The sequence below is a fragment of the Oncorhynchus nerka genome, linkage group LG27 (assembly GCF_034236695.1).
Source record: "Oncorhynchus nerka isolate Pitt River linkage group LG27, Oner_Uvic_2.0, whole genome shotgun sequence".
NCBI lineage: Eukaryota > Metazoa > Chordata > Actinopteri > Salmoniformes > Salmonidae > Oncorhynchus > Oncorhynchus nerka.
Genome location: NC_088422.1, coordinates 60,292,734 through 60,307,437, shown reverse-complemented (window position 1 = coordinate 60,307,437; position 14,704 = coordinate 60,292,734). Strand labels below are relative to the sequence as shown.

Below are 14,704 nucleotides of genomic sequence, written 5' to 3'. Positions count from 1 at the left end.
GAAGACTTTACAGAGGTATGTATCAGAGTGGTTGTGATGGCGGAGGCACACACTTGCTCAAGTTTCTATAACATTGCAAGTGTATTGAATGTAACACATTTGTTGTCGGAGAAACTTTGTTTTATGCAGATTTGCCTGTAATGCAAGGGGGAAAGATGAACATAATATTACTGTTCATGAGGTGAATGGAAGTCTCTTTCTAAGGGCCTGCAAATACATCAACCAAGGACAGAGCTTCTCCTTTAGAGTTTCCTAGCTGATCCTCTGGAACACGTATAGAAGCCAAGGAGGGTCACTAACAACACCAGGCAAACCTCGCAAACAAGTTACACCTCGCAAGTCCAGAGAGGATGGATCCCCAGGTGTAAACTCCACAGAGCAAGAGCTCAAGCTTATAGGTAGCCTGACACCCACATTCAATAGCATTCTTAATACACACTAACTAATAAATATTGTACAAATAAGGATTTTATGTTATGAAATGATTACATTTTATATTTGGATAGTTGTTTCTGAAATGTTACGTGAAGTCCCACCTTGAGGAGAAGTCCTACAAATGTCCGACATGTGGTGCTGGCTACACGCTAATGCAGAGCCTGGTTCGCCACCAGTTCTCCCATCAAAAGAGAGAAGATAGGACATCTTGGGAGCTAGCTAACGCCCTAGCAGCTCTGGAGTCTAGCCACTCTGCACCTGCTAGAGGTAGACCTAGAAAGACCCCTCGCAATACAGAGGTCAAGCCATGGGTCGATGTCCCTGAAGAGAACATGGAGAGTCAGACAGTAGTGTATGTTCAGGCCATTGAAGACTTAACCTTGCCTAATTCAGGGGAGGTTATTGTCAGCACCTGTGACTCATATCACGATAGTGACATATCTCCTGTGGTAATAGAGGTTTGGAACAGGATGAGGGCCAATTCCAGCCAATTCATTGAGATAATTGTCTCAGACTCTAATGATAAGTGCATTGTGGTAAGGGAGCACAAAACACACAGCAACCTGGTGATTCTACATGGCGAGGATGGACTGAGCTCTGTGGCAGAGACAATAAAGATCGAAACAGGAGTTTAAAACTGCAATTCACACCATTTTGCTTTCTGTTGCTGTTTAATTAAATCTTCAAATAAAATCAAGAATGTAAATAAAAACTATTTTTGCATTCTAGATGTACTTTACCTAAAAGAAGACCATAAGCAGTACTTACTTGGAAAATACCTTTTTCATGAATATCAAATATGTTATGATATCACCATCAGGATACTCCATTTAGATTACTGGAGAAGGGAGACAGCTGTGAACGAGTTAAAGATATAAGCTAATATTGACTCACATTTGTGGTGGACCTTATCTAGCCACTACCTGCAGCAAATGTTCTTTTCAAGGACTACTAAAACTACCTGCCCCTGTATTTTAGGAAATGTCTTGATGGTTACAAAGAGAAATCCTCATAAATAGTTTTCTTTTTTATCTGACCAAAATATATTTGATCTCTGGAGAATGTTTATGAAGGCTTTTTAAATAGCTTTACTGTATTTTAACACACTGTTGTAAATATGGGCCCATCAACAATATTATCATTATTGTTGAAGACTCCAATTAAAAGAGAGAAAATAAGTACCTCTGTGGTGTCTTTACAACAGTTATATGTGTTTTTGAACACAACTTTTGACTTTTCACCTCTTTCTCCAATGCGTCATTCAATATTTGGGTGCACATTTTTCGATGGTTGGGACAGTCCGAGACTGAATCAGCAAACATTCTGGTTTGGAGTGTGTGTTTGCTATGCCTGTCTATGCAGCTTAGCGGCACACACTATCATAGTCTAAATTAGCAGATAGGGGTGTTTTAAAAGGTTGATTTATTGTGTATTTGTTTTTGACATTGCCTTTAAGTCATTGCCTTTATCATTTGGTATTCTGCTTGTAATTACTGAATATAATTTCTTTATATATATATATATATAAAGTAATCCATGAGTAGGCCCTGACAGAAAATAAACAATTGAGAAAGCAATTCTTGACATTGTGTGGAAAGCTTATCCATGGTCATATGTAGTAGTTTAAACTTTAATGGAAATACTGAATGCAACATTGTATGTGACATGGCCCAGATGGGAGGCGCAGCCCCGAGTCAGTCTTAGTATAGTGGTTCAATATTAACCAGGTGGATTCAATGTAACAGAAAGTGGGGTGTTTCAATGAGTACTGGATTTTGAGGGGTTGAGAAGGTTTGGTGATGTCCTAGGTTTTGCAAGGAGTTCTGTCTTAACTATCCATAAGAATGGGTCAAATACCCGCAACTCTCATTTTCACTCTACTATTTTCTTCTACTCTTCAGATCACCCTTTGTGAAAATGGTAAGATACCAGCTTTTATTTGCCAACCCAGAGAGCACAAAAGCAAGAAAGTTTCATAAATATCGATATTTAGAAAATGTATACCCCTTAAACTGTTACTCCTTGATGTGAATTAGGCTATTTGTCTGTTTTAATATCTTTAAACAATGTGTTGAGTTATCAAATATTTGTTTATAGTATTTCTTAATAGCAAAGAGGCCTCACAGGTTTTTATCCGTGCTAAACGGGCAAATTCCTTCCTTGAGGAGTTGAAACCTGGGAACTTGGAACGGGAGTGCATCGAGGAGATCTGTGACCATGAAGAAGCCCGTGAAGTCTTTGAAAAGCCTGACAAGACGGTGAGAATGTCTGGCTCGTTAGATTGAAGTATTATGGAAAGCAAATTCATATTCACCTTGGTTTACTAGTAACTAAAACATGAGCTTTATGTTTACCTTGCTAAATAAAGTATGATTATAGTATTTCTCCCCAAATAACTGTCTAAATTGATCTTTCTCAATATAGAAGGCCTTTTGGGGCAACTATTTGGGTAAGTATGTGTTTTCTATCAAAACCTTATCCATGAAATGTGTGCAGTCATGAGTCACAACACCAATGTAAATATATGATATTGAACCAGAACAAAGTGCAACTGAGATGTGAGTCGACTTGGTTGAGGAATAGGCTTTAGCCCCAGTGTTGGTGACCCCACATGTTTTGCTCTTCCCACACATGCTGTGCTCTTTATACTTAAAGAACAAACATGAATATCGACTTTGGCAGTGATAAGCAAGTAGAGGCAAGTATTTCCTCATGTTTTCTAATTCTGCTTGTCTTCTTCACAGCTTGCAAAGGCACTTCACTGCTGAGAACCAAGGACAATATAAATACAGTGAGGGGGTGTATTCATCTCGATGGTAATACTTATGGCCTGATTACACTGTGCATTTCAAATATGTCAATGATTTTGTGACAAAAGGTTTATGTTTGTGTTGAAACCAGCTAAAAAGTGTGAGGAATCTACCAGGAAAATTGTATAATGTTAAAGATCCATTTTTTTGAGCAGGACATCCTGTTTCTCAAATATTATGTGGGCCTGCATCTTACAGGATGGTGCTCAGTGGGCATTGGTGAGAACTACAACGGTACCATCTTCACTACTTCCTCAGGAAAAACATGCCAGTACTGGTCCAGTAACTTCCCACACAGAATTACGTATGTATTGACCCCATAACTTGTATTGACCCCATAACTTGAGGGATGTAATTTCAAAGTTGTCCCATTCTTGCTGTGTCGTTGCTGAGGGTAAACATCTCTTCTTATAGGGAGTTCAATACTTTGCTGGATGAGACCCTGTATGAGAACTATTGCAGGAACCCAGACAAAACTCCTGAAGGACCTTGGTGCTTCACCAGGGATCCCACAGTCAGGAGAGAGCAATGTATCGTTCCAAAATGTGGTATGATTTCCCTACTGCATAAAATAACCATCATTTGGCTGCATGTTGTTGCTTAGCTGAGTGTGCTTTTACACTGACAATACGGTAGTTTCTATGCGTCCTTGCTCAACAACAAAGTGCAGAGCATGTTGCAATATGTCTTCGCGGTCCTCTATTGTGATTGTTCCCTTACAGGGGAGCCTTGGGTACCCCCAAAAGTACCCACTGCAGTGGATGGGAAAGCCACGTACACCAAGAAGGACTGCATGGCCAACAATGGCTTGGATTATACTGGGGATCTCTCAGTTACCACGAACGGCCAAAAGTGTCTGCCTTGGGCCTCCCCAAAGGCATTGGCACTCAGCAAAGGAAAGGATTTCATCCCAGAGGTCAAACTTGTGGCGAACCACTGTAGAAACCCTGACGGAGATATGGAGGGACCCTGGTGCTTTGTGGACCAGCATGGAAATACCACTGTGGACTACTGTGACCTTGAAATGTGTGGTGAGCTGAACACTTGTTCCAGTTGTAAACGATTCACTTAAAATATTAGGACTCTGAAGAAAAATATCTGACAGGTATCATAAATGCTCTTTATTGTGAGTGCTGGACTGTTGTTCTCTTTCAGATGACCCAATAGATAACTATGCGGAGGCGGCTGGGGGAAGGGAAAGGACAACACTCTCTGGGCCCAGAACAACCTTCTTCAGCCCTCGGAGCTTTGGCAGTGGAGAGATGGGTAAGTAGTATAATTTTGGACATAAAGTGTAAGGTACGGCAGACCGAGGAGGAAAGTGTCTATTTTCATGACTTTGAATTAAACTCTGTTTTATTTTCAGTGTGCGGGGAGCGACCCATGTTTGAGAAGATAAGTAAGAAGGACGGTAGAGAGCAAGAACTGATTGACTCCTACCAAGGAGGCCGTATTGTTAAAGGGATTGATGCAGAAGTGGCCAGTGCACCATGGTAATGAAATGAATAGATATTCAAAACACTACATTTATTCTATTGCATTACGTAGGACTACTACTTAGGATTATGGTCATCATGTTTGACCATATACACGGTGGGAGCGGGAAAGGAAGTTATCTCTGTCTATCATTTAGAGGATATGTTTTGGGGTTGTCAATGCATTGCCCAATTAAAAGAATGGAGTGGCTGCCGATCTGACTTTTCTGCACCTTTCTTCCAGACAGCTAAAGGCCCGAAGCTTTTGCACATGAGAGATTCTCTACTTTAAACACAGTCTCTGTTCTACTCATAGAGAACAGGACTACTCTGGCGAATGGGGCCCGTTTAATAACGTTAGATCAATGCTGAATCAATGTCTGCAAGAACACATAATGACAGGAGCCTATTCTACATAACTAACCCAAATATAATAGCATAGTAACGTTACTGTAAGACAAAAAAACACCACCTAATTTCTTATGAGATTTTAAGATGATTGTGTCTGAAAGTGTCTTTTTTTCTCATGTGGCCAAAACTCTAAAGTACGCCACTAGGCAAAATATGTGCTTCGATTGAAACTAAACACAGGTAGGCTATGCTACAGTTTGTTAACACAATCTGCTCTAAAAATACACTCACTCACAATACATTCATTCAAAACAAAACTGTAGGCTACTTTAAACAGTAGCCTATAGCTCAAGAAGACCTAAATGCATATCCCCATGGAACTCATTGAGATCAGATGGTTGGTATGCAGATGCTGCATAGATGTTTCACCTGTAAAACCTGAATAATTATAATTTCCCAATTGACAGTGACAAATGCACAAGGCCGGAAAAGTCCAATCCGGAGCCTCGGCCTTAAAAGAAAGACACAGATGTAATTGGCAGAAGAAAATGATGATGCCTGTTATTCATGGCTGCTTTGATGTCAGGCAGGTGATGTTGTACAAGAAAAGCCCCCAGGAGCTTCTGTGTGGGGCCAGTCTAATCAGTGATGAGTGGATCCTCACTGCAGCCCACTGCATCCTCTACCCACCATGGAACAAAAATTTCACCATCAATGACATCCTGGTCCGTCTTGGCAAACATAACAGAGCTAAGTGAGTGATTATCTCCTATTTTCCCATTTTATCTGTATTAAACAAACAATACACATCGACTTTTGCACAGTGCAACAGTGAACCAAGACATGCCATAAGACGTGACAAAACAATAATATAGCCATACCAAAACGTTCTTGGATAATACCCTATTTCAACCTAATCCCAGGTTTGAGAAGGGCACAGAGAAGATTGTGGCCATTGATGAGATAATTGTCCACCCCAAGTACAACTGGAAGGAGAACATGAACCGGGACATCGCTCTGCTGCACATGAGGAGGCCCGTTACTTTCACCGATGAGATTCATCCTGTCTGTCTACCAACCAAGCAGGTTGCTAAGACGTAAGAGAGTGTAATGTAGCTATCAGTAATGATTAAATATGAAATAACATTTCTGAGCTTTTTCACATACTAGCAATGGTAGCATCCTTTTTTCTATTTCTCCTAGATTGATGTTTGCTGGCTATAAAGGCCGTGTGACAGGCTGGGGGAACCTTTATGAGACATGGACTTCCTCCCCCAAGTCTCAACCCACAGTTCTCCAACAGATCCATCTACCCATCGTTGAACAGGATATCTGCAGAGCCTCTACCTCTATCCGCATCACTGACAACATGTTCTGTGCTGGTGAGTAGCAGTTCTCATCTCAGAATGAGAATTGCTGTATACTGTAGCTCAAGTCCATCCAATATGTTAACCAAAAGTGAATTGGTGCAGTGTGACTTGGTGAACCACAAAAGTGTTTCAATTAGTATGACACTTCCTCATAATGCCCATGTACTTTTCAGGCTTCAAACCAGAGGAACAGAAAATGGGTGATGCTTGTGAAGGGGACAGCGGTGGTCCCTTTGTCATGAAGGTATACAACTAGAGAAACACAAACTTCACTCATTAGATGTCTTGCATATTCCCCTTTATATTTGATATACGCATGAGAATGACTTATATCCTCATTCACAGAACCCAGATGACAACCGTTGGTATCAGATCGGCATTGTGTCCTGGGGAGAAGGATGTGACAGGGATGGGAAATATGGATTCTACACCCATCTTTTCCGTATGAGAAGGTGGATGAAGAAAGTTATTGACAAAACAGGTGGTGATGATGATGATTGATTGTTATTTCTTCTCATTTTCTCTACATGCAAACTGATGTAATATTGGAAATAAACGTGTGTTCCTGATCATGATCTGCTTGTTATTACTCAGCAATAGTATCTTTTACAGAAATTAACAAAAACTTAATTCAGATCTGAGACTGCCACTAGAATTCTGCATGTAGTTTTTGTGCACAAGGTTTTCGAAACTTTTTTTGGATACAGATCTAATGATGAAGTAAAAGCAAGCAGGTTTGAAACTATATCTGCTATCATAATCGAAGATAGGCCTTGATCACACATCCGCATACCTCCACCTATGCCTCTGTCTCGTTTTCGGAGTCAGAAGTATAGTAGTGTGTTTGCCAAGAAGGAGAGCTCTCCACCCGCCGAACGAAAACCGGATGTTTGTGACTAGTGAAGCAAGCAGCTGTCACTGGCATAGCTAACGTTAGTAGCCTAGCCAGCTAACATCTTAGAAAGCCATTCAGCGGGGATCGATTTCACAGACTGTACGGTAAATCCGACAATTTATTTTAATGAAATAATCAATGTATTTTGCGCGTTATTGTAGCTAGCTAGGACATAAACGTTAGACGAGCTAACTTGGATTATCCCAATTATAACCAGGTGGTTAGCCTTACCAGCCGAGGAAAAATAATGGTAACAACATACTGTGCCTTGCTAGCTACTCAACAAGCATTTAGCTAACTACAGTCTACACCTACATGTTAGCTAGTTAACGTTTATTTGAATCTATCGACATTTGTAAAACATTGTTGAGTAGTTAGGTGAACTACTGCTGTACCGTCGGTAGCTGACGTTGGCCAACGCAACGTTTTTTGTTGTTTTTAATCTATCGACATCGCAGTGTAATGGAGCATACGTGAAATAGCTAACGTTAGCTAGAAGATTCGGGACAAATTGCAGACTTGTTTTGCGTAACGATAGATAAACAGCTAAGACGCGAATCACCTTATTTTGGTTGCTGACGTTACATGAGAGTAGCAGTCTTTCGTAATATACCCTTATGGCTAATTGAGCTAGATGTGTAAAATTATTGCACTTTGCCTGAATGCATTTCTACTCCCGTGGACTGCGCATACAGGAATGCGTTTCTGACTTCAGTCGTGATATTTAAAGAACCAACATATCAGAACAGATTGCATCTCATAGATGGGGAGGACTGTATTTGAGCCTTGCAGCCAAATGAAGAACGTCGGGTAGCACAACAACGCTTCTTCTTCCATCACAACCCCTGTGGTGTTGTAAAATAGATTGGGTCATTCCATGTGAAAATCGGTGTGTGTGTGAAATGTTGTGTGGGCCTCCCACAAACAAACCAGCCATGAAATTGTTGCTGCATTCGACAGGCATGTATTCAAATGATGCTAACCTGGTTGCAGATGTGAAATAGGCCTAGTCTAAAGGACAATCGCTTATTGACCTATTTGTTTCTTCCGTCCATGTTTCATATGCATTGTCCTTTCTGGCCCCATTGAAGTTGTTCTTCTGCAGTTATGACGCATCAGTACAGCTTTAAAATATGGTAACTTAGTTGCATGGATTTCGCACAGGGTCCATTACAACAGTGATAAATTACCACAAAGCACAATAGAAAATGCATGTTTAAAAAATGTGCCTGTTTAACACTTATTAGCTGTTTTATTTGTCTAACTTAGGCTATAGGGAGGGAATCGACACAGTCAGAAGAATGCTTTTCTTTTGAGGAAGACTCTTAAAAAACAAGATATTTAAAGTGATCCCACTGCTGAGATAAGGTGCCATCTCTTTGCATTAGATAATCAACATCCATCCAGAATTTAACACTTGTTTCTGTGACAGGAGGCTGGCTGAGCACTTGACCAGACTTTATTCCGTGTGGAGTCCCATAGTACACCACCATGTCTTCAGACCTTCTGGTTGACCTCAATGATGACCTTGGAGTAGATGATCCACCCAGCAATGCGCTGGACCTGCTCAAATTGTCTCCAATGGGGGACAAGCTGTGGCCCCCAGATGACTCCAGTATGAGCAAGTCTGGTAAGAACCTAAAGGCAATTAAAAGGAAAGCTGGACCTCTCTGTGCTGTCAGAAATCAAATCAAATAGCTTCCTGAAATGTAAAAATTGCTTAAAGAATTTCTAGTGTCCTAAAAGCCAACTAATCCCTTGAGTAAAACAAAATCATGAGATCACGGTTTTAAAAAGACACATTCCTGGCAAAATAATGTTTGCCCTTGTAATATGATACCAATCAGCCTGTTGTAAGATCAGCTGAGTTTTTAGAAATGGAACGTTGTTTTAGGACCATTACTATTGCTGTTATTTCTCTAAACATCTTTACCGTCTCATAGTTTTACGCCAATCTGTCTTTAGTCCAAGGGAAGAGTCAAAAAGAGCCTTCTTCACAGCCCAATGCAGTGAGCCGTTTGTTACTCGTGTCATATTATCGCAACATCGTTGCATATTGCCCTCTGACACAGTGTGCACTCATTAGTTATGCATCCTATTTGTAGGCACAGTCAAATTTCTGTTTCACAGCAGATCTCCAGACCCTGTCTGATTGGAGTTAGAGGGGTGGGGAGGTTGAAGACGAACGCCATTATTTGTGGCTAATGGATGCATCTACAGCACCATGATTTAGAGTTTGAATTATTCTCAAAATCATTACTAATTATTCATGAACAGATGATAAAAGAGAAGGGAACAAGGGTTCATCTTATGAGATACCAAATGAAGCGCACACTGTCTCACCCCGCCTCGGGCAACTGCATGTTAATGACTAACTCTGTGAGAAGGGCATTGGTTTAGTCAGTGTGGCCTGCAGATTGCTGCTGGCAGAAGTACACAATGCGGATGTCGTGGTCATGTGTGTGGGTTAAGCCCGTAAAATGAAATGTCACACCCATCTACTTATTTCAGGATGCATTGAGAAGAGGCTCAAAGTGTGTTTGCAAACTCATTCTAAGAGTGCCTGAGCAGTGTGAGCACATACTGTCCGTGACGGGGCAGATCCGAAACGTTGAGTTGTGAAATTCTGAGCGATCTGCCTCCAAAGATATGAGCTGGTGTGAGATGGTTGAATCTCTCAACAGAGACGGACATATCCAAGCGATTGGGGGAGGGGTCACACCTGACCTGGGACCACCCATACTATGATATTGCCAGGCATCAGATTGTAGAAGTAGCAGGTAAGAACTTTGTCTCTACTTGTGTAGCTTTTCTGTGCTGAATATCATGTTCAGTCTTGGATCCCGTTGACGTTGTTTTTCCGCTCTCAATCTGCTGTCAAGGTGACGATAACTTTGGCAGGAAGGTGATCGTCTTCAACGCCTGTCGAATGCCCCCTCACCACGAACTGGACCACCACAAGCTACTGATGTGGGTGTTACTGTTAGAGATTATTGAGACATTTTCATACTGCCAAATTTCTAATAAATTGCTTCTTGTTTGTGCTTTGATCCCCCCCCCCTCCGCTGCTAGTCAAGTCAGTAGTCGTCGTTGTTTGTGTTTTCATGTGATGAGGATTGACTTCTCAACTATCATACTATCATCCAGGTATCTGAAGGCCACCCTAGACCAGTATGTTGAGAGCGACTACACCCTCATCTACTTCCATAATGGCCTCACCAGTGAGAACAAGCCATCTCTCAGCTGGCTGAGAGACGCCTACAGAGAATTTGACCGGAAGTGAGTCCCCGCCTACCTCTAGCCAGACACTGGGGACCATAGTTGCAAAGCACATTTGCTAGTTTTTCACCTATGAATGATGAGATGCACTCCATTTCACCAGAGATCTGAATCGGAAAACTAAAGCCGAAGAGGAAGTGGACTTTGCCCTCACCCATACTTAAGTCTATAAAAACGTGCTTTATTTGCACTTATGGCTTGACTTCTCTAACAACAAAAGTTTACTTTTGCTGACTGCTCTGTTTTCTTCAGGTACAAGAAGAACATCAAGGCACTGTACATTGTCCACCCCACCATGTTCATCAAGACTCTTCTCATCCTCTTCAAGCCTCTCATCAGGTTAGCATTCCAGCACCAGATATGCGCTCTATTCCTTTAACTGTAAAGTGTTTGCCATTTGTGATGAATCCTTTCTTTTCTAGCTTCAAGTTTGGACGAAAGATCAACTACATCAACTACCTGAGTGAACTGGAGGACATTGTTAAGTGTGAGCAGCTAGTGATACCCACCCGGGTGCGAGAGTAAGAACATTTCTCACACTTTACGTGTGACTACTGTATCTCAACATTGGCATTGAATTATTCACTCTTTTGTAATGGATGTCTATTTGTGATATCTGACTATATCAAGTGCGTTACTCTGCTTTCTCACACCCAAAATCGTTAGCTATGATGAAAAAATCCGAGCCTCACTGAAAGCGTCAGTTCAGGCCCAGATGTCCCCCCCCCGCAGTCCACCACTGCCCAATCAACAGTTTGGAGTCCCCTTGCCAATGTAGGTAGCTGGATGAGGGCTGTTGCATTTGACTCCCTCAATACGTACGTAAGATATTCTCCTGTGTATGTTTCAAAGGTTTTTAAGTGCTTTGTTCTTGTTGATTTGTCAAGGCTAAGAGCGAGAAGATCTGACAACGAAGCAGTTCCATTAGTGATGCAAGACACAGTGGCCTTCTTAATGGAACAAGGTGAGCACCATTTTTGCATGTTTTACCAGTGGTAATTTTGCTTGATGATGATGGGTTCAACTTTTGAGTCTTTGTTCTGATGATCATCTTTTGGACAATTCCATTCTAATTTCATGGATACTGTACCTGGATTAGTATTTGACTTGCAAAACAAGGCTAATTCTGTTATTTGGTTCTGTTTTACAAAATGTTTTGTTTCTATGGTTTCCCCCATTTTCTGTCCTGTCTTAGGTCTTGAAATTGAGGGGATATTCCGGCGGTCAGCCAACGTGACCCTCGTTAAGGATGTTCAGCACAGATATAACTCGGGTGAATGATTTTCACTCATTGTTACTCTTAAATGAATATGTAAAAAAATATATATATCTGGTCTTGAAATCCCTGGGTAGACCTAATTACCTCTTTGGCTGTAGCTGTGGGATTAGTAAGACTGTGATTGTCTGTGTCTGTAATTGTGTCCGTCTGTGGCTCCAGGTGAGGAGGTGAGTTTTTCCCAGATGGAGGACGTTCACCTGGCAGCTGTCATCCTCAAGACATTCCTCAGAGAACTACCAGAACCCCTCCTCACCTACCAGCTCTACAACGACATTGTCAACTTCCACAGTAAGTCTGGGGAAGACTCTCTTATCCTCCACACAGTAGACAATGGGGATATATTTTTACGTTTGATTTACTATAGGTATACAAAATATCACTATAGCTGTCAATTTGTTTTGTAGGTCGTAATCCTTAGAGGATAGTTTTAAGTCATAGCAGTATAATATAAACAGTGTATTTGTTATACTCATTCCTCAGATGTTGACAGCAGTTCCCAAGTGACTGCGATCCGGAACATGCTGGCAATGCTCCCTGAGGAGAACTATGCCTCCCTGAAGTTCCTCATTGAGTTCCTGGTGCAGGTATGTTTTCATATCCCCAGCTGAATACTTCTCAGAAGCTCTGCAAACACTCCATTTTTTCTTTGAGGCCTGTTATTTTAGGCTTCTGTCTAAAATAGTCTTCGATCTTGGCATTTAATACTGCCTGGCGACACTGGCCCTTACCGGTTTGTGTAAATAAACCAGTGAGTTGTTTTGTTCTTATTGATATTCTACAAACATGCATGCTTGCCCATGTAGGTGTCTGCACAGAGTGAGATCAACAAGATGAACAACGCCAACCTGGCAGTGGTGTTCGGACCCAATCTGCTATGGGGACAAGACGCGGCCATGACGCTCAGTGCCATCGGCCCCATCAATAATTTCACCAGAACTCTGTTGGACCAACACCACAAGGTCTTTTCCCCGTAACACGTCTCCTGTACAGCTATCTCTAACCACGCCACATTTCATTCCGTGTTTAAATCCCCATCTCTGACCCTGTCTCTGTATTGGTCTAGTACAGTGTAACTGTGTCTCTCCCAGTGTCCCCTAGTAGTGTTGCCAAATGCATGAGTGTATTGTGACTGAGGACACAGAGAGAGAAGGAAAACAGGGGAGACGAACCGTTGAAGATGCCAAAAGAGGCCAAAAGTCAGTTTAGAAGTCAGGTATGAAGAAGGCTTTAATGTCTCCGCCAGATATCTATCACTCAGGAAAGGTTCAACACAGTGTACACGATTTGGTCTTTAAAACAATTGGAATAACCGAAACCAGTTCACATCTGTTCTGGTTTGAATCATATCAAATATTTATTTTGATGGTACAGATTTCTGAGAACATTTATGCAATGTTTTGTATCTGGGGAGCAAAATATATTTCATATTAATTTACTTGGTATGTCTAGTCCTATTTGCGTTGGAACAAATCATTTTAGAATTTCATAAATGATCGGTCGCTACACTCAATGTGCCAGTGTACTCCGGTATTCGATGTAGTCTAAATTCTTTCTGGAGTTTATATTTTGGCACGTCTTATTTAAGTATCATGGTTATGCGTAAAGCTACAGTCTATCGCAAAATAAAACCATAAGTGTGTATCTACGTTTTTTTTTAAATGTTTGTCACATATCGCCTTTTTAAATATTTCCAGCAAGCCTTTGTTTGTTTCTTTCTGCTGCATTACATTTGCCAAGTCTTAATTTTTTATCATTTCTACAGGTCAACTATTAAAAAAAACTCTATTAGTCTTAATCGTGTAACTTCTACAATTAATGTTATGCCTGATTTGCTTTCTCAATGCAGGACAGTGTTCATGATACATATTCTACTTTTGTGTGCATTATTACTCTACCTATGGCAGTTATTCCTTGAAAATCATTATCCAGATGTAAAGGCTTTGATGGCTAGTGTCATTGCTGGCGAAAGATCTTTTATGAAGCCTTAAAGTCAGTAGGGGAAATAAAAGGGCTCCTAGTCATGGATAGACTGAAATGCTGTGTACTTACAGACCCATTGGGCTCTCAGGCCATACTGTATTTGTTTTTGTTCTGTATGTTAACTGTCAGATTAGTTTTTTTCTGAGCCTTATTTTGTCAATTTTGACGTCCGTTGCTTTTGTTCAATTCCAAATGCGTTGGAGAACACTAAGAGGGTTCCATTTGATATTTTTTTTAACCTTAAAACATACATTTTTTTCTATTTGCAGTGGCCAAACTTTTGGGGGTACGACTCCTGTGCTTTGTAATCCTGAATGACTTTGTAATGAACATATCCTGAACAAGAACCGTGCTAATATTAAGACTGAATAAGTAAGAGTTCTGTTGTGCTTCTATGTTTTGTCTATTATGAAAACTTCCTAATCATGTCAATGAAACAATTGCATTGACATGCAGATCAGTGGCTTAGTAGAACCTTTGACCCCATTTGCGTCTGTGTGCCTTAAGGAAACAGGCGAGTAACTACCACTTGTCATATCTCGTGAAAATTGTGCCCGTTTATCCACCTTTATTGTACTGTTTATCTGTATTGTCAAATAGTATTTCCTGGTTGCTACAGTGAAAATGAAATGCCTCTTTAAGACTATTTTCCTCAGTTCTAGGTATCTTACTTTCAAGATCTTTTTTTTATGTTGTGAATATAAAGTATAAATAAAAGGTGATGGTTAAAAGTGCCTTTGTTTGATTTATTCAGTTGGGTGGAGGGGCGTACTCATTTGACAAGAGTATTGATGCTCTATTGTATTTAAGCTTCAAGAGGGGCGACAAAT

The 14,704-nt window shown here is 40.8% G+C and overlaps 2 protein-coding genes across 2 annotated transcripts; both read left to right on the top strand.

Moving 5' to 3' along the window:
* Positions 1–2,053: 2,053 nt before the first annotated feature.
* Positions 2,054–7,016, top strand: LOC115112078 (prothrombin-like). Its single transcript, XM_029638848.2, has 14 exons — positions 2,054–2,355; positions 2,533–2,693; positions 2,860–2,884; positions 3,180–3,251; positions 3,444–3,549; positions 3,660–3,793; positions 3,968–4,276; positions 4,401–4,511; positions 4,612–4,738; positions 5,658–5,825; positions 5,995–6,168; positions 6,275–6,453; positions 6,615–6,685; positions 6,787–7,016. Exons 1-14 carry the CDS (start codon positions 2,280–2,282, stop codon positions 6,940–6,942), a joined length of 1,869 nt encoding a protein of 622 aa, XP_029494708.1. The 5' UTR covers positions 2,054–2,279; the 3' UTR covers positions 6,943–7,016.
* Positions 7,017–7,284: 268 nt separating this feature from the next.
* Positions 7,285–13,544, top strand: LOC115112080 (rho GTPase-activating protein 1-like). Its single transcript, XM_029638857.2, has 13 exons — positions 7,285–7,440; positions 8,769–8,966; positions 10,021–10,116; positions 10,219–10,306; positions 10,484–10,615; positions 10,868–10,954; positions 11,038–11,136; positions 11,282–11,389; positions 11,503–11,579; positions 11,811–11,888; positions 12,054–12,182; positions 12,375–12,478; positions 12,698–13,544. The coding sequence occupies exons 2-13, from the start codon at positions 8,828–8,830 to the stop codon at positions 12,866–12,868; spliced, it is 1,308 nt and encodes a 435-aa protein (XP_029494717.1). The 5' UTR covers positions 7,285–7,440; positions 8,769–8,827; the 3' UTR covers positions 12,869–13,544.
* The last annotated feature ends 1,160 nt before the right edge of the window (positions 13,545–14,704 follow it).

Bases quoted from the DNA above. Each gene is read 5' to 3' on its own strand.
- LOC115112078 (XM_029638848.2), top strand. From the start codon at position 2,280: ATGGGTCAAATACCCGCAACTCTCATTTTCACTCTACTATTTTCTTCT. The intron at 2,694-2,859 runs GTGAGAATGTCT...TTCTCAATATAG, and splicing joins TTGAAAAGCCTGACAAGACG to AAGGCCTTTTGGGGCAACTA. The intron at 2,885-3,179 runs GTAAGTATGTGT...TCTTCTTCACAG, and splicing joins CTTTTGGGGCAACTATTTGG to CTTGCAAAGGCACTTCACTG.
- LOC115112080 (XM_029638857.2), top strand. From the start codon at position 8,828: ATGTCTTCAGACCTTCTGGTTGACCTCAATGATGACCTTGGAGTAGAT. The intron at 11,390-11,502 runs GTAGGTAGCTGG...TGATTTGTCAAG, and splicing joins TTTGGAGTCCCCTTGCCAAT to GCTAAGAGCGAGAAGATCTG. The intron at 11,580-11,810 runs GTGAGCACCATT...GTCCTGTCTTAG, and splicing joins GGCCTTCTTAATGGAACAAG to GTCTTGAAATTGAGGGGATA.